The sequence below is a fragment of the Phascolarctos cinereus genome, unplaced genomic scaffold (assembly GCF_003287225.1).
Source record: "Phascolarctos cinereus isolate Bilbo 61053 unplaced genomic scaffold, phaCin_HiC Scaffold_7;HRSCAF=346, whole genome shotgun sequence".
NCBI lineage: Eukaryota > Metazoa > Chordata > Mammalia > Diprotodontia > Phascolarctidae > Phascolarctos > Phascolarctos cinereus.
In genome coordinates this window covers 171287521-171311242 of record NW_027556180.1, presented here as the reverse complement: position 1 = coordinate 171311242, position 23722 = coordinate 171287521, and the positions used below count along the sequence as shown (strand labels likewise).

The following is a 23722-nucleotide window of genomic DNA, read 5'->3' as shown; positions in this document are numbered from 1 at the left end:
AGAAAGGAGAAAAGGCAGATTTTCACAGATTAAAAATTTTAATTAAAAAAAATAAAAAGAAGAAAAGTTATCCTTCTACATATCCCCATCCCTAAGTAATCCCTAAGTATTTACGAGCAGACCCAGGCATGCTGAAAAGATTAGTAAAAGGATTGTTGCACAGCGGGAGCAGCAGTCACCAAATTATTTTTCCTATATCAAGACAAAGCACCTACCCACTGTTGGTGAGGCATTTCAATCTTTGTTCCAGTGATGTATTTGCCTTTGTCATCCATGCTTTTTTTTCCCCCCAAAGTCCTCTGGAGACCAGGTATTTCATATTGCAGATGAACCAAAGGAATAAACACAGCCATGAAACTAATGCATAAAGTATAAAGGTGTAGTTTCCAAATGAGCAATATTGAGAAAAGAGAGATTTAGAACATTTAGGCTTTTACCTGTAGATGAATTTCATTGGCTTTATGTTACTCTTTAATTCTTTAATCCTGTTTTTAATGTTTCATCATTACTACTTTTTATTGCTGGACCCAACCTGCTACTCATTTAATAGGAAAAGATATTTATTGGTAACCGACCAAAATCAACTATGCAAGTATCTTAAAAATATATCAAGAGGCTATCTTGGGTCTAAAATTTTGCAAGTGTTTTGCTGGCTGGAATTTCTACAAAACAAACAAAGTTTAAGGTCTGCTGTCAAGGTCAAGGAGGAACTTGCTAAGACACTAAAGAACAATTATGCAAGATTACTTAGCTACAGAGAGAAGCTCTCACATTGCCAGCTTTTCATCCTTCTTTGAATGTTGTGTGATCTAATGTCTCCTTCAGGGAGCTAAAGTGACTCTCAGGATTGAAACCATGGGCAATGTTATTATTCATGCCAAATCAAAGTGGCATGGATGATGCAAAACAACAAAAGTAACAACTGCCACCACTACAACTGTGCAATCAGATGACCAACTGTTGGAAGGTCAGCCAGAAAACCAAACATAAATGCTATTCTTCTGTGATTTCTTCAGGTACAAGGGTAGTGAAAGAAGCTTTACCAATAAAACATTTGTTGATAATCAAGAGGGAAAATTCCCCATTGGTGTTCTGTACTGCATGTTTTCCTAGATATAAGCATTAGCCTTTAAGCCAATCTCTCATTTATCCACTCCAAACACAAGGTGAAATCAAAATGATCTGAGAGGTCGTTAAACTTAGATGCTAGAAGACTTGAATTCACACCCTGATTCTGATACCCACTAATTGTGTGATCCTGGGCAAAACACGACTTCTCTGAGCCTCCGTTTCTTTATCTGTAAAATGAGGGGCTTGGATTAGATGGCTTAAGGTCCTTTCTGGCTGTAAATCTGTGGTCCTATGGCTCCATGGATCTGTGAGTGGTACCCAGTCCTATGGATGATGCCATTCATTTCATGGTCTGTAATACAACACCTCCAAGTACAAGTAATCCTATACTTGGTTTTATCACAAAGGCATATTCCCTTGAGAAAAAAGATTCCTTTCTATATGGCTGCGGTGGTCTTAAATTGTACAAGATTCCGCAGGATTCACTTGAGTAAGCTGGAGTGGAAAGAATGCTTGACTTTGGATAAGTCTCTTACCTCTGTAGGCTTCAAAAGGTACCTTCCAACTGTTAAAATCCTATGGTCCTCATATTGAGTGACTGAGTACGAAATGAGAAAATATGGCACAGAGAAGAGACACTGAATCTATCTTTTTAACTAACATGGGCAACTGATATCTTTAAAATTAGCCTACTATATTTTATTTGCATTATTCGTATGTGAGAAAGGTATATTTAAAGCAGATATAATATTTCTTTATTCCCCTTCCCCAAAGGATCCCCCCCCAAAATGGCAACCATTTTCATTCTTTGGATAAGTCACCTGTCTAGGCCTTCTCAATGTTGTTGGAGATCAAGTGAGATAAAGTATGTTTTTAAGTATAAGTATTAAATAAAATTTCACATTGAACTAGTAGCGGTAAGCATATTACTGTTGAGCCAGGGCCCTATTTCCATGATGTGACCCTATTTAGCTCAGAAGGAACTCCAAGGTTATCCAGAGCATCTTAAGACCCAAGGCCCCATGGGCCTAGTATGTGCTGGGGGAGTTCATCCTCTGCTCCTTAGTCTGGGCCACTTCAAAGTCGGATAGTATGCGGCAGGCATACTGTACAACCTATCAGTTAAACCCAAATTACATAGAATAGAGAAGGACAGGATCAGGTTTATGTGGCAAAATTTAACATCACAATTGAGCAGTATTTGTTTTAATAAGATGAAATTTAATAGGTATAAATGCATGGATTCGAAACATGAATCTGACAAATATAGAATGGGGCAAATGTGGCTAAACAACAGGTCATATGAAATAGACTTGAAGGCTTTCGTGGCCTGAAGACTCAATGTGAGCTAACGACAGCTAAAAAGCCAGTTTCAGCCTCACATGCATCAAGGGAGGCCTGATCAGCATTGAGGAGGCATTCCACACTAGCCACCGCTCATCTACTGGACTTTATTCAGCTCTTTAGCTAGATATTTTTTTAAAGAGTCAGTGATCTGCATTCTGAGCCCAAAAAGTCAAAGGCTGAAGGAAAAAGGGCTCATTTATGTTTTCTAACATAAATTTAGGGAGCCCCGTCTCTTGCTATTCTGGGACTCCTTGTAGGATAGAAACTGATTGGGTAGCACTTAAGTCCAAGGGGTTAATACCTGAGACAAAAAGAATGAGATTATGGAGCTTTCAAGGAATGCAACAAGGGTAACACACCTGTCTCTGAACAATGCCCCTTTTCTTCACTATGCGGAATACCATGGCTGAGCAAGGTTGTGAAAAAGTCAACAAGTGTTTAATGAAACTGTTCGGTGTCTCAAATTAGAGAAGACAGTGGTTATAGAGATGAAATCTTGGCAATTTAAAGTCTATTACATAGCAACCTCCTATCCTTAGCCCTCTTCCTTCCCTCCCTGGTGTGCCCTCCCCCTTCCAATCTCCCGGAAATTCCAGCCATTGAGACTTTTGATATAGCAATGGGCATTGTGCAAATATTCTTTGACGTCTGTGTATAATAATAACTCTAAGCCCTGTATGGTAGAAACTTCTTAAACTTTTGGATTACCTAATTGTCACATTTGGGGAGTTTTCCTGTCTCTGTGACATTGTTTCTGTTGGGTGCTGTATTGGACTGCATCATGGAAACTTCAGTTATGCTGGTGAGAACCTACTCTCTGTCTGAAAAGCAGCTAAATGGGATTTGTTCCTTTAACCATGAGGCCCTTAAAACAACAGGCTGGAATTATGCAAATGTTTAACTATGTACTTATTATGCCCAGTTCAGCTTGTCATCACTTGTCCCAGATCAGTTGAAATTCATTTAGAAATGAGGTTTCCTTGTTGCATTGATTGAATCAAAGTGAGCAAACCCAACCAGAAATTCCAGTCACTTTGGAAATACAAGTTTAGATTTGAAACTTCTTAGGAGTATTGAGGTGGGGGGTTGGGAAGAAGGGAAATGGAGAAAAGAAGTGAGAGAATGAGACAAATTCTATCTCAGAGTATAAAATTAATTGGAAAAATAAAGGCATCCAATGAAATTTTTTTAAGGTCCCTTTCAAGCCAGAATACTCAGTTGTGGAGGGAAAATATTTTAGCTCCTTTGAGGCAATACCTTATTTCAGAGAGATTCGTCTACCTATGACTGGCATGCTTGTGGCTTAGCAGAAAGGGAGGGTGCAGTAACCTCACAGTTATCCTCTGCTAATATTCCCTGTGAAAGGAACATTCACTGAAGATGATGGGAATTTTAGCTAAGCATCAATGGCAGGTTACATCCCTGGGCCTGGCTTGGCCTACTGAGAAAAGTTGTAATTAGGGAGATAAAAGATGTTTTGAATTAGTCTGGAAGCCTTTTGGGTCAAGTGGAATGATTCCATTTGATTTTTCTCCTTGGGAGGTCCTCTGGGATCCTTGGGAGAAAGCCAAGGTCCTTCTCTTGCTTTCTTCACCCCAGACTCTTGAACATTTCTGGGTCACAGCAATGTTTCCATCTGGTTGAAGTGGGTGGGCCGCTCTTTACTCCAGAGTTTATCAGAATTTTTTTTCCCTGAAATTGGCCATTGAAATATGTTTAGAACAACATGCTGTGTCTTCTACCAACCACCATGCAAAAGGTGAGAATACTGGTACTGCTGGTCTGACAGCCAATGTGGGGAGGATAGTTCTATGCTCACACAGTCTCAGTGACAGACGATGTACTTGCCTTACCATTTTCCATCGAAATTCCTCTCAAGACTTGATTGCCTTGTGGGCTGGGGGGCTGTTTGAGGAGACCATCTGTATTTGTTCCTTCATGCTCCTCTCACTTATCAGAGACAAATAAGTAAGAAAGTTGCAAATATTATTGGAGTAACTTTCCTGAGATGTTTCCTTTGTCCTTTGTGTTTTATTGTTTTAAAAATCAGATTTGCCAGACCAGTGTACACCATATCCCTGTGAGAGAAAAGGAACAGTAAATTGTCAGGATCTGATGGGGACTTTCTACTGCCAATGTAAAGCTGGCTGGAGTGGAAGAATTTGTGATCAAGGTAAAAAGAAATGCCTTCTGACTGTTGGTATCTTTCTTGCTACTACACACCTCACCTGATGGCTTAAAAGCTAGGACATAGATACTTAGGACAACCTGTAGTGTGGTTGAATAGAAGGAACATTCTCTATATTTGAAGTTGAGCTTATTTTGATTCTAGTCTTGGCCCTTCTGGTTTCTTGCTATGTGACTTTGGGTAAGTCACTTCACCTCTGCTTTAGTTTCCCCACCAGCAAAATGGGGATAATAATACTTTGGTACCTACCTCACAATGGTTGTTGTGAAAAAAGCCCTTTGTAAATCACAAATCACTATTTAAAAGGAAGGTTATATGTACAAGTCTATTTGAATTTAGAGGGTAGGGAACAAAATCTTTTCTTCTGTTAATCCCTTATTTCCTTCTCTCCTCTCTCTCACTTCCCTTCTGCCAATTTCTGTAGAGTGCTAAACCCTTGTCTTGCCCCAGACACAGGATCCTGACTCTGGCCTGAGACAAAGCAGGGTAGAAATGGAATTCCTTCTTTGTACTTCCAGGAGAATTGGGAACTGCCTTCAGCCAAGGGGATAGGACCACAGAATGTGAGATGGGAGAAGAGATTATTTTTAAACCTGGCACCCAGTTGGGTTCCAAGAAGAAAGTGAGCATTGTATGTGTTGATACTGCTAGCCATGTCAATCCTGTGTTCTTCCAATTCAAACATCTGTGACATTGCCAACACTGGGCAGACGTTACCCAGGAGGAAGAATAAGAAACCCAAATGTGTGTGACAGGATATATACCCAGAGGGGCTTTTCTAATGCAAAGCCAAATTATCCTTGAGAGGTAATGCTACAGATATAGTTTGACCAGATTTTAACAAAACATTTGACAAAGTTTCTCATGCTATTCCTATGGAAAAGACAGAGTGATGTGGGCTAATAGGTTAATGACATTTATTCAGAACTAGTTAAATGGCTGGGGCCAAAGAACAGTGATTGACAACTGTTTAATGGCTACTTCCAAAGGAGTCTCCCATTGAGTGTTCCAAGGATCTGGGTTTGATCCTACGCTGTTTAATATTTTATTCATAACTTAGATAAAGGCATAGATGACAAATGTTCAGATGACCCAAAGTGAGGCATGGCAACAGGGTCCAAAAATGACTGACAGGCTAGAACCAATTGAATGAAATCAGTGTTAATAGATGTCACCATCACAAGATGAAGGAAAGTGATTAGACAGCAGTTTCTCTGAAGGAAATCTAAGGGATCGGGGGAATTATAAGATCAGTATGATTCAACAATGTGATGTGACAGCCTTTCCTCCCCAGAAAAAGCTATAACTTGATATTGGGCTTTGAGGAATAAGGAAGAGAGAATAGAATGTATTCTATTCCAATCAAACCCTACCTGGAGTATTGTCATCATTCCTGGACATTATGTCTTTGGAAGGATATTGTTCAACTGAAGAGTTTCTAGAAGAGGGCACAAGGATGGAAGTCTCAAGTTTATGCTGTACAAAGACTAGTGGAAAGAACAAGTGATATTTAGTCTGGAGAGAGCAGTCAAGGGGAATATAGTAGCCATCTTCAAGGATTTGAAGGGATTCCATGAAAGAGAAATTTGGTTATGTTCTTCTTAGCCTCAGAAGACAGAACTAGGAGAAATCATTGGAATAGGCAAATTTAGGCTTCGTATTCCTGTCAAATAGATCCCCAATTGGAATGAGCTGCCTCTGGAGACAGTGGGTTGCCTCCCCCAAGAGATCTTCCAGCCAAGACTGGATGACCACTTGCCTGATGGAGGGAACTCTTGTGGGCACAGGTTGGACAAGACAGCTTTTGAAGTCCCTACCAATAAAGAGATTCTGTGATTTTGAGAAATAGGGAGAAAGCTATGGGGTCCTTTCTCCAAAAAGGTAAGGTTTCCCAAAAGGAAAAAGTTACAGTCTGTTACAGTGCAAAGAACTCTAGCATAAAAGATCTAGAATCAGCTTATACCTCTGCCATTAATTAGCTAGATGAGTCACCTTGGGCCTTCTCTGGGCCTTCATTCCACATCTGTCAAATAAAGGGGTCGGCCTAGATATATGATCCTGGGTAAATCACTTAACCTCACTGTACCTTAATTTCCTCATCTGCAAAATGGAGAAGTTGGATTCAGTGCTCTCTAAAGCCCTTTTCTGCTCTCAACCTATGATCTTCTGAACCTGTGCCTGCAAGAGTGTTTTATATGAGTAACATGATTTGGAGGAGAGAGAAATTGGTCCAGGAATTCAGAGATCTGGATTCTAGTCCTGGCTCGTTCAATAACTGACTCTGACCTTGGACAAATGGCTTCATTTCTGTACCCTGGGTTCTACATCTATAAAATGAGCAGGTTGGGTTAGATTGACCTCTAAAGGCCCCTTCTATCTCAAGATCTATGATCTTCTGAGTCTAGTTTCTACCAGTTTCCTGCTTCTTATAAACTTTCTGACTTTTAAAAACCTAACCAAAGAAGATTCCAATGAAGTGTCTTTTTCGCCCTAGATAATAATTTTGTTGCCTCTGAAATTTGGGTCAACACCCAAGGGTTAATCATCAATTTGAGGGTCTGGGGACAAATGTGACATAGGATATACACTGTTATAAAGTCTCTTTATGTTATTATGCTATTCAGTCATCCCAAGTTACCTTTGTCTTTACTTTTAGATATCAATGAATGTAGCCACCAGAATGGGGGCTGCAATCAAATCTGTTACAACCGGGTTGGTGGCTTCTCCTGTGGGTGTTACAGTGGCTACAATCTCCTCCCCAACAATAAGACCTGTGAAGGTAAGGCAAGGTCTACTTGGACTTCAGTTCAAAGTTGTGAGTCAATTGGGGCCACCTGGCAATTGTGCATCAAGATACCATGACTTCTTCTCTAGGTCTTCCTCTAATTCCTGCGCTCCTCACCCCCTTTTCTCTCTGCAGTTGTGCCTTTCTAATTGCCAGCTGCATGAAGTAGTGTTTGCTCTCCCTAAAAGAAGCTTCTGGAGAACTATGGGACCTTTTCTGATCGTGGGCTGAGAGGGAGAGGGGGAAAGGAGCCAGGAGAAAGTCAGTACATGCCTAGGCATGCCAGTGGTCCCTAGGCTCCACTCTCCAACACCATAACATTAAAATGACTCACCAGAGAATTTGTGGGTTGGAACTGGCCGAGATTGGTCCAGCTGATCAGCCCTCACATCCTGAGTTGGGAAGAGGGGAGAGGCTTGGCAGGGCCAATTGTTATGACTCTCTCCAGTCTCGATGGGCTTATTATACACAAGTTTGCTGTTTTGGCATTACTTCCTATGCTGGGGATGAAACTCGCAGCTGGGACATTTCAAGAGGAACCAAGCCAATATCATGGGGGTCACTGGGCTTAATGCAGCCTGCTGATAAAAAAACAAAAACCCCATGTGCCTCCCATTTATCCATTGAGCGCATATCAATCGATTATTCCACCTAACTATCCCTACTAGAAGATTGTACCTTTCATGGTCTCCTGTTCCCTTCTCAAATATTCTAATTCAAGAGAGGCAGCTGATAAGCCCAGCTGGTCTCTGTATCCTTGCCTCTTCTTTAGAATGTGCCCTTTAAGTCTATGTATGTATGAAGGGGTGCAGGGGAGCCACTCCACATAGGATCTAGCTGTACCCTGCTTGCACAAGATACCATACAGGCTTTTAACATTGCACTCAAGTCTTCCAATGAGGGTAATTTTCTCCCCCTCCATAAAGCCAGGAAGACCTGGGTTCAAATGTGACCTCAGACATTTACTATCTGTGTGACTGTGGGCAAGCCATTTAATCACTAGTTGCCTCAGTTTCCTCAACTGTAAAATGGAGATAATAACAGCATCTACCTCACAGGGTAAATGTGAGGATCAGATGAGATAATATTTGGTTTTAAAAAGCACTTAAAATAGTACCTGGCATATAGTAGGTGCTATATAAATGCTTATTCCCTTCCTTCTCTCCCTACAGCCTACTTTTGTTGTGAGGCTCCAAAGAAAAGTGTTTTACAAACCCTAGAGCACTGTAAATGACAGATTTTGCATTGCCCTGTCATTTTTGTTTGCCTTGCATCATATCCAAGTCAAGGACAATGAAATTTAAACCCAACAGGTGAATTGTTTTGAAAAGACTGCTTCCATTCTTTTAGATAATCACTCTTTTAAGATCTCCAAAGATAGAAACCTCACATCTGCCATCAGATCCTTTTCTGACTACCTGTTGTTCTTCTAGTCAAGAAGGGTAGAGTGGATTGAACATAACAGAAAGTGAGTCAGGAGTCTGGAGTTCCCATGAACCTGGCTCTCCTATTACCCAGATGTGCCAACTTCACTTCTGGGCTTCAGATCCTCACATGTAAAATGAGCAAGTTGGGCTAGACAGTTATAAGGCAGCTTTCAGCTCTAACATTCCTCCCCTCCTCTTAGAGTCTGAGAGTCCCTTATTTCCTTCAAAAGTTAGCTTAAGCACCCCTTCTACCCTTCTCTGTATGTTGTATGTGTTTTCTCCCTGCAAAGACTACAAACTCCTTGAGTCCCAAATCTATTTCAATTGTCTTTGGCATTTAACTGTTGGATGAAGTATTAAGGAATCTGAGGGTTCAATCGAAAAAATCTACTTCCATTAATAATTTAAGCATATTTTTTTAAATCAGCCCGTAATTTAATTTACTAAACATTTATCAGGCACCCACAATGTGGAAGGCCCTGCTTAGACACTGAGATAGCACCAATAAAAAATGAAATATTATTTCTGCTCTCAAGGAGTTTACATTCAAGTAGAAGTTATAACAGATTCAGAAATAAGTAAATAAAAGGTAATTTGAGGAGGAAGAGACCACTAACTCACAACTGTCTGGCATCAGGAAAGACTTCTATGGATTTGGAGGATAACAGATTAGCACCCAGAATGGGACAGCTCCTCCTGAAGGCTATAATCGAACCACAGATTAAGTTTCTTTTTAAGAAGCTAAAGACCCTCATTTCCTTTTACCTTTCTTCAAGGACTTACTTTCTACCTCTTTGATTCAGTGTCCCTCTTTTCTCAACCCTCTCCAGTTTCTCTACCTCCCTTTTGAAGTATGGTGAACAATAAAACTTTTCTCTAATAAGGACCTTCAATAATCAGAATACAATAGAAGGCTGTCTTTCCAGTCCTTGAGTCTTATGCTCAAGTTTTTAATTTAGCCTGGAATCACAAGCTGTCTTTTTTTCGGGACAACTTGGCATTGCTGACTCATCCAGATGCAGGTCCTGATGGGCAGGCCACTGCCCATGGAAATCTCCCTTCAAGATACTCTAATTAGCCTGATACCTAGTCTAGAAAATCCTTCTTAGATGCTCTGGGTGTGCTCTCACACACTCACAACTTTCCCTTTTCTTCTACTATTCATATTTTTACTTTGGAACTCCAAGTCTGTGGACAAATGAGTCTCCAAAACTTGGGGTTCAAATGTCCTTTTTTTGGCATAGAAGGAAAAATCAAAGCTTTTCCCACATGCAGGCATTGCCAGAGTGATTCAGAAATGCTAGGGCAATGCTATGCAAAGTCAGTCAATAAATAAGCATTTATTAAACACCTACTGTGTGCAAAGTGCTAAGTTCGAGGGATACAAAGAAAAGCAAAAGACAGTCCCTACTCTCAAGGACTTCACAGCCTACTGAGGGAGACAACTTTCAAATAACTTTATATAAACAGGCTATATGAAAGATAAATTGGAAATAATCAACAGAGGGAAGCCATGAAAAGAAAAAGGGGTATCAGGAGAGGCTTCCAGTAGAAGTTGGGATTTTAGCTGGCACTTGAAGAAAGTCAGGAGGCAGAAATGAGGAGGGAGAGAATTCCAGGCAGCGGGGACAGCTAGAGAAAATGCCCAGGAATGTCTTGTTCAAGGAACAGCAAGAAGACCAGTGTCACCAGATCACAGAGTATGTGGCGGGGGTGGTGGGAGTGGTGGTGGTGGTGATGTAAAAGGTATAAGAAGACTGAGAAGGTGAAGAGAGGCAGGTTGTGAAGGGCTCTGAACACCAAACAGAGGATTTTGTGTTCGATACTGGAGGTGACAGAGTCAGTGGACCTTACTGAGTTAGGGAAGTGACATGGTCAGACCTGAACTTTAGGAAGACCGCTTTGACAACCAAATGGAAGATGGACTGGAGTGAAGAGAAGTTTGTGGCAAGGACACCCACCAGAAGGCTATTGCAATAGTCTAGGCACGAGATGATAAGGACCTACACCAGGTGAGTGGCAGTGTCAGAAGAGAGAAGGGGGCATATGGGAGAGATGTTATGAAGATAAAATCCGCAGGCGTTGGCAACAGATTGGATATGTGGAATAAGAGAGAGGGAGGAGGCTAGGATGACACCTAGGTTTAGAGTCTAGGTGACTGGGAAGAATGTGATGGAATTTAGGAAGAGGGAAGGGTTGGAGTGAGGGGAGGTAGAGCTAAACCAATTACTTAGATTCCACAGAGCCTCCAAAGAGGTGAGTACGTCAGGCATGATTAAGAATATTGGGAGCAGCTATTTGGCTCAGTGGATTAGCAGTATCCCTACAGTCAGAAAGACAAATGAGTTCAAATCTGGCCTCAGACACTTACTAGCTGTGTGACCCTGGGCAAATCACTTAACCCCAATTGCTGAAAAAAAAAAAGAAAAAGTATTAGATTTGGAATCAGGAAGACCCAGGTTCAAATCCTGCTTTACATATTAGCTGTATGATCTTTGACATTACTTAACCTTTCTCAGATTCAGCTTCTTTATTTTAAAAAAAAAGTGATAATTATAGCACTGACCTCAGTGGTTTGTTGTGAGAGATCAAATAAGATAACATATATAAAGTGTTTTGCCAAAATTAAAGCTCTATAGAAATGCTAACTATTATTATTGTTCCGGTGGTTCCCAGAAAAATAAGGCAAGCAACACCATGCCCAGGCAAGAGCTCCTTCAGCTTCAGCTACAGGAGACAGAGAAACTCAAGGCTTTTGAATTGTCTGGCTTGCATTGCTTCTGCACAGAAGGTGACCGCAGAGGCCGCCCTTTTGAAAGCAAAGACCATGGGTTGCATGCCCGTTTGTTCTGAGCAGTGCTCTGTGGTCCATGTTGGCAGAGGGTCTGACCTGCCCAGTCTCTTTTCTTTGGAGGTTAAGAAAAAGGGGTAGCGGCATGAGTAGTAGGGAGACTCGTGTACAGTCAAGGTATCAGGGCAGGCTGGCTGCAGGCTGCCTCAGTAGATGTAGTTTTGGGGTCAGCATGAATGCTGTTTTCAAGGGGCCTTTTTCCCCTCTGATGGTGTTGAGCTCTGCTGGCAGCCTGAGTTTTCCATTGCTTGCTGCCAATACTACACAGCTGTAAATTCCTTCTGAGTGGAGCTCTAAAAGTATTTGCTTGACCTAACTCTAACAGTCTGCTTCCCTCAGCCATTGAGATCACTGTGGTTGTTTGTGGTCATTATTGAGCATTTGTCCAACCCTGCTAAGAAGTGAGTGTGTGAGTGTTAAGAATGAGAATTTGGGGGTAGGGGAGTTATAAAGTGGGGAAATGAGAAAACTGGGTAGGAAGGGGTGAGATTGTATAAGAAACTAACTCTGGACTCTCACCCATCTCCATTTTGAAGTATACATCCATTTACAGTGATACTCAACAAACTTATACTATACCCCAACTCCACCCACTCTACTAAGTTTTAGGTAAGGAAACGCCAAATGATCTAGTGAAGAATGCAGGATTCGGAGTAAGAAAAGGTTTAAAATCTAGCCTCTAACACTTGCCAGCTTTGTGACCATGGACATGATAGTTAACTTCTGGGCTCAATTTTGAAATAAGACTGATAATACTAGTAGTACCTACCTCGTGGGAGTATTCTGAGGATGAAAAGAGATAAGAAGTTTAAAGCTATGTTTAAATGACAGCTATTATTAAGAAGGTTGTATGACATGGTGGATGGAGTGCTCAGGACTTGGAGTAGGGCCAACCTGGGTTCAAATCTGGCCTCTGATATTTGCTAGCCATATGACCTTGGACACATTACTAAATCTTTGGGTGCATCAGGAAACTTTCTAGGACTTAGGTACTCAGTAATATAATATACTAGGTCCAACTGCATAGGTAAAGGGAGATCCCAATGCTAATGAACTCACAGATCCTTCATACATCATTATTATTCCATGAAGTTGGACAAGAGCAATTTAGGTGCCTCTTGGTTCATAAGAGGAATTTGGTTTCCAAATACCGAATTCCAAAACAATGGACCCAGAGTGAGGAGAACTAGATTTATAGCCCAGATCTGATACTTAATGGCTATACAAGAGATTTCATCTCTCTGAACCTATTTTCTCATCTATTAAATGAGCATATGATAGCACATATCACATAGGGCTGTTGTGAAGTTCAAATAAGATAATGTATGTGAGGGGCTTTGCAGAGAGCTAACTGCAAATCATTTTTTTTTTATTTATAGAGTTGAGAGCATTACAGGGTTATAGATTTAGAGCTGAAAGGGACCTCAGACACCATCCAGTCCAACCTCTTTCATTTTATAGATGAGAAAATTAATACCCAAAGATATTAGGTGACTTGCTTAAGGTCACACAGGAACCAAGTGGCAGAGCTGAGATCTGAGGCCATCTCTTCTCACTTAGAACAGCTAGGTGATACAGTAAATAGAGCACCAGGCCTGGAGTCAGGAAGACCCATCTTCCTGAGTTCAAATCCGACCTCAGATACTTACTGTCTGTGTGACCCTGGGCAACTCACTTCACCCTGTTTGCCTCAATTTCCTCATCTGTCAAATGAGTTGGAGAAGGAAATGGCAAGCCATTCCAATATCTTTGCCAAGAAAACTCTGCATGAGTTCACGAAGAATCCGACATCGATGAAACAACTGAACAACAACAAAACTTCTCACTTAAAATCTGGAGCTCTTTAGCTGTGACTAAGGTGTATGTGTGTGTGCTAGTAATTTCACTGAAAGGAGCTCCTGGTAAACGACTTTCTCTACCAGTGCTGAGAAGGTGCTGACCTCTGTCTTAGAGAACTGCCTGAGGTCACTTAGAGGTTAAGGTACTTGGACAGGGTCATACAACCAGTAGGTATCAGAGATGAGAACATAGGAGCATAGATTTAGACTTGGAAGTTATTTCCAGGCTAAACATGCCCCATTTCATCAGCTAATCTTCATATGGTACAGATGGGGTCCACCCCATAGCTGCCCTTAGCAGAGAAATCTTTGGGCCTTGATAGAGAATTTGCTAGGTTATTCTCCAAACATCACTCCTGTAGGCCTTACTCTATGGCACAAGACCCAGCACAACTCTATTAGCTTATGCTGTATTGGTAGAGAGATTTAAAAGGGCCTCTTAAAAGGGCCTACTTGTCAAATCATGTCTTTTCTTGCTGTCCCAAACTTATTAAACTCTGTGGGTCTCATCCTTATTTTCTTGTGATACAGAGCCTCTGATACTGTCAGAGTGCCTCTTAATATCAAAAGCTTTCATCATCTCAGTAAAGACTATGCAAAGGTCTCTATGTTGTTCTTCTGATTTTTCCTGTAATTGTTATGTAGCCAGGATCTTATCAGCTGCACTGTGATGTGATCAGAAACCAGGCCAAGCCTCTGGCTGTACAACATTCTGGAATGTTATCCAACTGAGAAGGACCTTAGCCACTGTTTGAGCCATAGTTGGCAGCAAAAGAGTAGTCTCTTTGTGGCAATGATGGCTCTTCTGATAACCAGGTACATAAAATATTCCTGGAAGTGACAAGCAAAATTCAGACACCTGGAAACAAAACTTGGGGCTTTGTTAATAGGCTCTAGAACTGTTTTTACCTAGACCTTTCTTGCCCAAACTTATCCTCTGTGAAGTTGTGGTTTACAGGATAAGAACCAGGTTCTGGAAAGATATCTTCTGAGTCTTCAGGCTACCTGAGAAGTTGGCATTGATATTGGTAAGGCTAACAGATGGGCCAGGCACTGAGTGAAATGAAACTATATTGATGCAATTCAATGGCTGTTCACTACAGATTACATAATCCCTAAATCTCTGCTGAACATGGAGAACACAGGTCACGGAGAAGGTGTGGTCCCTTTTTTGAGTGAACTGGGATATTCTGAGCAGGCTGTGATGTGATAACTAGCATTATCACATGATCTACCCTTGGTGTCCACGCCGGAGGTATGTGTGTTGTACGTGAGGCTACGTTACGATAAAATCCAAACCTAGACATACAACCTTTGTTAGACCAAATCCTGGCCCAGGGTGTTATTTATAGCAAGGCTCCAGGGTATTTAGAGTTTGCCTGCTGCTGGACACTTTGAATACCTCTTTCAGGCAGATCAAGACCATCTTTCTATATCCTATAGTGCTAGGTTTCTTTGCTCCAAGGACATTTTTATAGAATGGAACCCATAGGGCAAAACTCACAACAAAATGCTCAAAAGCCTTCTGAAATAAGTCACTAGTGTTGTCCTGTTTCTGGGGTTAACAAGGGATTCCTCGAAGTTGTTTACTTTGGAAGTCTGTTCTTTCATAGGTTGGCCCTGGAGGGATAGTCATAAATAGTCTCAAAGCTTCCAAATAGAATTGTTGCTATCTCAGAAGAATTATAGGAAATTTCCAAACTCGACTGGATTCTCTAAGTATTCCCTCTGTCACTCAAGGAATTGCTTCCTTTATCTAATTTCTAGTCATCTAAAAATGGTAAAATGAGGTAGAAAACTTCAATAGAAAAATGCTGTCAATTTGATAATAAATACTTTAGCAACCGATTTTAGAAGGGTGAAGAATCAGGTCAGAGAGTTTAGTGACTATGATCTCAGGAGATCCACAGGAGTAATAAGCAGGATTTAGGTGAAAACTGGCGCATTTTTTTCTAAATTAAAATATTCCAGGTTAGTATTTTGATGAAGCTATGACATAATCAACTTGTGTCCAACCCCATGGCCAATTTGCTCAATGTCTCTGAAACTCTCTTTGTTGGGTTGGATCTTGATTATACAACTGAAAGAGGCACCCTGGTACTGTAAGAAAAGCACAGGATTTGGATTCAGAGGACCTGGGTTCAAATTCCAGCTTTGGAAGGCAGTTAGGTGGCTCAGTGGATAGAGTGATGGGCCTGGAGTCAGGAAGATCTGAGTTCAAATCCAGCCTCAGACACTTACTAGCAGTGTGACTCTAGGAAAGTCACTTAATCTCTGTTTGCCTTAACTGACTGGAGAAGGACATGGCAAACCACTCCATTATCTTTGTCAAGAAGTCACAAAGACTTCAAAGAGGACTTCAGACAGATTGAGGCAAGCGAGTAAGAGTCTGATGGAGTCAGGGAAGTAAGAATTGGGTGAAACTAAAAGCTATCCAACCCTTTTTGAAAGCATTCAGCTAGCCAACACCATTAGAAAGTCTCTCAGTAACACAGAGTAATTGACAATTTGCTTAGGACAAGTGATATAGCAGAAAGAGCATCAGACATGGTGCTACAGGACCTGTATTCAAGTCAGTGAATGAGCCTTGTGCAATGAGCCTGGCACATAGTAAGTGCTTAATAAATGCTTGTTGACTGACTGAATACCTGCCTATGAGACCTTGGACAAGTAATTTCTCCTCTCTGGGGCTCTGTTTCTTTATCTGTAAAATGAAGGGGGCTTGGACCAGATCCCCTACCGTCTCTTCTAGTTCTGAATCTATGATCCTATAATCTAAGGGACTTTCATGATTAGAATGAAAATCTGATTGAGTGTCTTTTTGGGGTTTTGGTTGCAGACATAGATGAATGTGTGGATGAAAGTACCTGTGGAGAAGCTCGATGTAAGAACTTGGTGGGCTCCTATTCATGCATTTGCGAAGAAGGCTACATGTATGACAATGAGAAAAAAGTTTGCCAAGGTACTTCAGAGGCAACATACCTCTTCCTTCCCTTTGTCCCCTCACCAATTTTGTGCTTACATCCTAGAAGAACCATCCCTCCCCTGCCTCTCCACCTCACATGCCACTGCTTACTTGTGGCTCACAAGGCATGTACAGTTATTTCAAAGCAAGCTGTTCCCCTTTTCAGGCAAATTTGATGTTAGCCTTTGAGACACTGTGAAACTGTCAGAAATGAACTTAGGAAAAGAGTGGGGTTGGGACCAAAAGATTTCCTATTTGGGGAAAAAAGACCCTCCAGACTCCAGAACTCTGTCCCCCTCCCCTGCCAAACTTATACCTTCCATATCTTTGTTGACTACTCCCTTCAAACAGATAGGAAAACATACACACACACACTTATGTAAATATATACACACATATATTAATGAAACCACGCTCTGGCACATCTATTCAATGCGCATACATGTAGAAAGAATCACTGTGCCCTATGGACAAATATAAATCTATATGAATCTCTAAATATTCAAGACTCTTTTTGGGGTGAATGCCTGGCTGAATATGGAATGGGCATTGTATCTAATTGCTGAGCGTCAACTATACTATCCAGGAGCTAAAGAAACAATGACTATTTCTAATTGCTTCTTCCTTACACACACACACACACACACACACACACACACACACACACACGCACACTCACAGTGTAGGAAAATGATGAGGAGGTCCCTGGGTCATGTATGTCCAGAGAAATTGGGAGATACTTTCTCTTTCACAATTGTGGACCAGCATTAAAAGCATGTTTTAAAAGCCAATAATGAAAATTGGGGATCCCTCCCTCTTCCTACCATTTAAGAGGCTTACCTCCAAGAGTAACCTTTTTTTCCAGCACTCATCTAAGCTGTGATTTTTTGGCCCCCAAGATGTATGCCCATGATGCAAACATGTATTAAAATTAGATGTAAATCTTGAAGTAAGGTAAACCACAATGTACAAATTGCTCAAATTTTGTCTTTTAGAAAGTGTACCCTTGGATAAGTTTCTTTTGCCACTTTTTAAAGAAAAAGCTAAGAAGGAGGAGGTCTAAGGACAGACTACCCAATGCCCATCACAAATCACAATTACAACAATGCCCTTGTTGCTTAGATTGCTTTTTAGGGACTCTTTTGTTTCAACAAGCGCCAATACCTTCTTTATCTTCCCTGCCTCCCCTTTTGTGGCATGCAGATGTGAATGAATGTGAAGAAAAGCTCTGTGAACAGACCTGTGTCAATTCTCCTGGGAGTTACGCTTGTCACTGTGATGGCAGAGGGGGAGTAAAACTGTCCCATGACATGAACACTTGCGAGGTACCTTTCACTTCAATACTTGTGCAATGAAAAGCTACCCCAGACTCAACCTCCTGAATTCCAGATACACAAATGCCATTATGAGAAGAGCTCATCATCCCAAAGAGAGTTTTCTTTTTTAAAACAAACAACTAAACAAACAAGTGGCCAAACTTTACCTAGGTTGGATTATAGGGAATGTTCAACTCTACTTGTAACTGTCAGGAGAGATGATCTGCGATCCCTCTGCCTCTGCTGAAGGCTGCAGCCTTCAGCTACAGCTCCTGTATTCACTGGAAATATATGGAGGCTTGGTATAAGACCTGCTTCTGCACTAATAATAATGTTTGGTTGTATTTGCAGGATCACCATGGTAACCATGAGCTTGAACAACTGACCGGTATAGTTAGTTGTGGACCAAAAAGTGTGACACATGCAAATATGCATTTTCTCCTAAATCTGTCACACTTACTCAGGAAGCTAGTCTGTTAGACAGGGCTTCAGTTACACATGTATGTAATTAAGTGCTGAACAATCACACACCTCCATGGGCTGACAGGATTGCCTTTATGCATAACTTTTGCTGTTTACCTGACGCCTCTGAGTAAAGCATAAAGGGTCAAGCCTGGTCAAGCAATTATATTTTGCCTTAAAAAAGAAAGAAGAAATGAAAAAACAAAATATTTCCAGATGAAACAAACAAGCTGTGTGCATTTTTACAGCTATGATATACTGGGAAAGTATAATATATGGTTTCTGCAGTCTATAACCAAGTTGGGGAGGCAGTGAACATCAGACTGACTCACAGTGATGGCCTCAGTGGCACAATGAATAGAGTGCTGGGGACTGGAGTTAGAAAGATCTAAGCTCAAATCTGGCTTCAGACACTTCTAGCTGTGTAACCCTGGGCAAGTCATTTAATCTCTATCTGCCTCAGTTTCCTCAGCTGCAAAATGGGGATAATAATGTCACCTACAGACCTCCCTAGTTCATTGTGAGGATCAAATGAGATGATAATTGTAAAGCACTTAGCACAATAAGCACTGCATAAATATTAGTTATTATTATTAATCAACACTTTCTCCCTGATTTTCTCACAAAGCTATAAATTATCATTCTCCAATATTGGCTCAAGGGCCCATTAGCAATCTGGCAAAATCTTCTGTATGGCCCTTATCAAATATCTGCACCACCCGCATTCTTCTCCTGATGTAGTATAGTGAAAAGCACATTTTCCTAAGAGTCAGGAGAACTGGAATCCCAACTGTGCCACCCATTAGCTACGTGCAAGTTGCTTCATCCCTCCTGGTTTAATTTCCTTATTCAAAAAAGGAGGTGTTTGGACTACGTCTAGGATTCCTTCTAGCTCTTAATTCTTTAATTTCTAAAGCAATAAGTTTCCTTTGTCTGTGACTGACAATGACCTTTTTTTTTTTTGGACAGGACATATTGCCATGCATTTCTTTTGATGTGGCCAAAAGCGTGAAATCTTTATATCTCGGCCGAATGTCCAATGGGGCTCCAGTGATCAGGCTTCGTTTCAAAAGGTTGCAGCCCACAAGGTGAGGATATGCCAAGAGTAAATGTTTTCATCTGTCTCTTTAGTCCAAACACAAATGGAGGTACTGTCTTAAAGGGCCACTGCTTGCAGTGGCCAAAAAAAAAAATAGTGACACCACCGGATCCTCAGGTAAAGGATTATTGCCCTCAAAATGAAAAAAAAAATTGTCATGCTGGGGGATTCCTCCTTTCATGGGTTTCTTAGAGCACTTGTGGGGCTATTTTGGCAGTAGGCAGATCTACATTTAGTCATGAATTGGATTATGTGCCATTGTGAGCACTGAACTGCATTCTAAATGTGAGATTTTGAGCTGTCAGTAGGGAAGCAAACATTTGGTAGTTATGACCTCTGCATAATTCTAATTTGTTTCTTGACACCTCTCATGATCAGAGTTGTGGCTGAATTCGACTTTAGAACCTTTGATCCTGAAGGTGTCATTTTCTTTGCTGGAGGCCGTCAAGACAACACATGGATTATGTTGGCTCTACGGGCTGGGAGGTTGGAACTGCAACTGAAATACAACGGCATAGGGAGAGCCACCAGCAGTGGGCCAGTCATTAACCACGGCATGTGGCAAACAGTAAGTACATGCTCTGTGTTTGGTTTGCCAATGGTTGGGTTCTCCTAAAGTGCTGCCCTTCAGGGTTGATGGAATCACCACCATCGCCCCATCGCAGCCGCTCCAGAGTCATTGTCGTTGCTAGTTTCTTGGAATTAGTGGCTTGGCATTGCTGTAGTTGACCCCAGGGAAATGTAGTGAGATTTCTTAAGTGTCTACTATTGTGGGATAGAATTAAGTGAGAAACATAGTGCCCTTTAAACTTGCCCACATTTTTTTTTTGGCTTTTTGGTGAGGCAATCGGGGTTAAGTGACTTGCCCAGGGTCACACAGCTAGTAAGTGTCATGTGTCTGAGGTTGAATTTGAACTCAGTTCTTCTTGACTCCACTATGCCACCTAGCTGCCCACATTCTTCTTCAATATGCCTGGACTGTATATTCTCCTCACCTTAGCCTCTTAGAATCTTTAGTATCATTCAAGCCTCAACCCCAAGGACACATTCTATGAAGAGCATTTCCTGACCCCTTTAGTTGGTAGTGTACCCTCAATCCATCCTCCAATTATTTTGTATTCATTTATCTCTTTACATGTATCACCTCACTAGAGTGTAAGCTCCATAAGGGCTGGATTTTGTCTTGTATGTGTATCTCAAATGCTGAGCAAGGTGCCTTGCACTTAGTAGTACTTAATAAATACTTTTGAATGGTTTGACATTCACAATCTGCCTTTCCGTATCATCTTCCATACATGCATTAATTATATTCTTTTTTAAAGCAGAAATTTACCTATTTAAGTTTCAATATTTAGTCATGCACAGATATAAATATTCCTGGCTATTTTTATGTATGCAAATCCAAGTAAAGCCTTTTGATCCCACTGGAGTTAGACAAGTACCTCTCAATTGCATCATGAGACTTTTAGTCTAGGTAGATAGTATGAAGTTTCCTTAGATACAACTTTCCTGGCAAGAGATCTAAATTCTTGTCATTGTAATATAACAGGGGTCAGTCTGGTCATTGCAAAGTGGTGTACTTTTTGACAGTAGTGGTTTTTTTCCTTTAAAAATAAAAAACAAGGAAAACCACTATCCCTAACCCTTAAAAATAAGATAATATGGAAAATTTCACTCTGAACTGTATTCATAAAGACATTGTAGACATTTGGTAATATTTCCATCCCATCAAGTAATGTCTCATTCCCTTCCTGACCTCTTAAAGTAATAAGTATCACCAAAGCAACAGGAAGGGTGTGTTTCAGCAAAGTTGCAGATAAAAATGTAGAACATCGAGGAACTGTATTACTCTCAAGGAACCAGGGTTTCTGAAAAGTTAGGGCTTTGCTCATCTGTAGGTATCTGAAACACTGTTTGCTCCACAGTCCCTCAGCCAAGGGCATCACCATAACCAAGAGTGGGGAGCCTGGGGATGGCCCAGGGAGCAGATAGCTCTTGGGAAAGTGTTACAGAATATATCTGATATAGTCGTCACTCACCGTTGAGTCACAGCTGCCACCACCCCAGCAGAAATGAATTAGTTCCACTGTTTTGTTTGGGAGTGTGGCAAATTTAGAGGAGACAGGTCTCATTCAGGAAGACAAATGAGATTCTCAGGACAAAGGTGGTCAGTCCTTGATGGGGAGGGACTCTCTGTTCTCTTCCTATTACTTCTTTCTCTTATGCCATCTGTTTAGATATTCTAGGTTCAGAAAGACCAAAGGACTATACATTAAAAGTGAAGCTGTTGCATTCGCTTCCTTTACTAAAGCCCAAAGGAGATATGTAAAACTGCTTGACCCACTTTTCAAAGTCTCCCAGCTCAACAGAAAGAGCACTAGGTCTGAAGTCAGAAAGATCTGAGCTCAAATCCAGCCTCAAACACTTACCAGCTATATGACCCGAAGCAAGTCATTTAACCCCGTTTGCCTCAGTTTCCTCATTTGTAGAATAAGAGTGTTGACTTCTGAGATCTCTTCCAGTTCTGAATCTATGACTCTGTGATTCTTACCCATGTTTATCTATATGTCTTCTGTAGAGAACCTACCCTTATGTGCTAGAGGTCTTTCTCTTATTCTTTAGTATCTTGGCCTACTGACTGGCATACTTCCTTTTGAAGTCACCCATGTCCTAGATACTGTCTCTTATATGTCACTTCTTACACAGAAGTTACTATTCTACATAATAATAGCTAACATTCATATAGCACTTACTATGTGCTGTGCGCTATGTTAAGCATGTTATCCTCTCATTTGACCCTTACAACAATCCTGGGAGGTAGGTAGGTGCTATTATTATCCCTGTTTTACAGATGAAGAAACTGAGGCAGATAGAGGTTAAGTAACTTGCTTAGAGTCACACAGCTAATAAGTATCTGAGGCTAGATTTGAACTCAGGTCTTCTTGACCTGACACTCTATCCACTGTACCACCTAGCTGCCTCTGCACCCACCATGCATCGTTCAGTTGGGTTATTCCTAAATGTAATCTTTTGGAAATCTTGGTGTGCCATTATTGTCAGCCTTATGGCATTATTAAGAGAACAAGTAGGTTTTTGCTGAAAATAGTTTGGAATCATTGAAAGCATGATACAATTTCCCAAATGCAATCTGGCCCATGGTCTTCATAGTCATTTGTGGGAAGAGTTTGTTTTCCATAGATATATTTTGGCTACTTAGCTAGCTGTGTGACCTTTAGCAAATCTCTTCACCTCTCTGAGTCTTGGTGTCCTCATCTGAAAAATGAAAGCATTGGATTGTTACATACCCTGAGGTACCGTGCAGGTCTAGGTTTTTGATGTTGGATAGCTTCTCAAGACCATTCAGTTAAATACTCTCAGTTGTAACTCTCAGTTACAGCTGGGTTGAGTTTCAAACATTGGCTTGTAAGTTCATTGTTTGGAATTTGGAATATGTTTTCTCATGGAACTCATGTTTATGAAGGTTCTAAAGCCAACCCACAGGAGATCATAATGCTATTATGGCAATAAATAGCCCAGACTCCCAAGTTCCCTTCAGATCCTTAAGCCAATGTCCCTCTGAACTCTGAATCCTTTTGAACTTTAGCTAAGGGAGAGAGGGGAGTCAGGTAAGGGGATGGTGATTGAGTGGAAGTTCTGCTGTCTGGCAAACTGCTGTGGCAGCATAGGGAGAAACACAGAGCATCATTGAGGTGAGAGGGTGCTTCATGAGGAGCAGCTACCCAGCAACAGCAGAAGAAGAGTCCTACTGATGCAGTTTAGGGGTTCAGGGGTCCTGGGACCCCAGTGTCACAACACCCAGGTCCTGGCCCACAGAATTCGACCCAAGCCTTCTTTCAGCCAAAGACAAGGTTTATTAGAACATCCATCATATTCGGCAGACACTTAAGGAGTCTGAACATTAGTAAGCTATTGGCTTATTGGCTAGATTATAAGAATCTAAGCAGTGGCTAGATCTGAAGAATCAGAGCAGTGGCTAGATTTTAGGAATCTGAGCAGTGGCTGGATTATAAAAATCCCAGCATCTTAATGGAGACAAGATGGACCTTATGTACAGAAAGCCTGTGAGAGGGATCTAGGAATGGCCACATAGTCTATGAGGTAATGGAATTCCAGGGAAATGGAGCCTAGATAGGACCTAGGGTGGGAAGTGCCCTGGGGCCATAAGGAGGCAAGACAATGGAGGGGAAATTGGGTGTAGCCACAATGAAAGGCCAGTTGATGGGATTATAGCCTCAGGGGATACCAGAGATTTGGCCATGTGGGAAAGTCCAGGTTTCCTTTTTGGGGTCTCCCAACCCCATTACTACCACAGAAAACATCCGCAGGGTTAGAGAATAAGAAGGAATGGCTCA

At 41.2% G+C, this 23722-nt stretch overlaps 1 protein-coding gene across 2 annotated transcripts in view; it reads left to right on the top strand.

The window, feature by feature from the left end:
• GAS6 (growth arrest specific 6) overlaps nucleotides 1-23722 on the top strand; it is an 86163-nt gene that overhangs the window by 42908 nt on the left and 19533 nt on the right. For both annotated transcript variants that reach the window (XM_078147341.1, XM_020965173.2), the window contains exons 5-10: nucleotides 4469-4591; nucleotides 7263-7385; nucleotides 16347-16469; nucleotides 17676-17797; nucleotides 19220-19338; nucleotides 19728-19917. In XM_078147341.1, the coding sequence (XP_078003467.1) occupies nucleotides 4469-4591; nucleotides 7263-7385; nucleotides 16347-16469; nucleotides 17676-17797; nucleotides 19220-19338; nucleotides 19728-19917 (800 nt within the window). The remainder of the gene's footprint in view (nucleotides 1-4468; nucleotides 4592-7262; nucleotides 7386-16346; nucleotides 16470-17675; nucleotides 17798-19219; nucleotides 19339-19727; nucleotides 19918-23722) is intronic.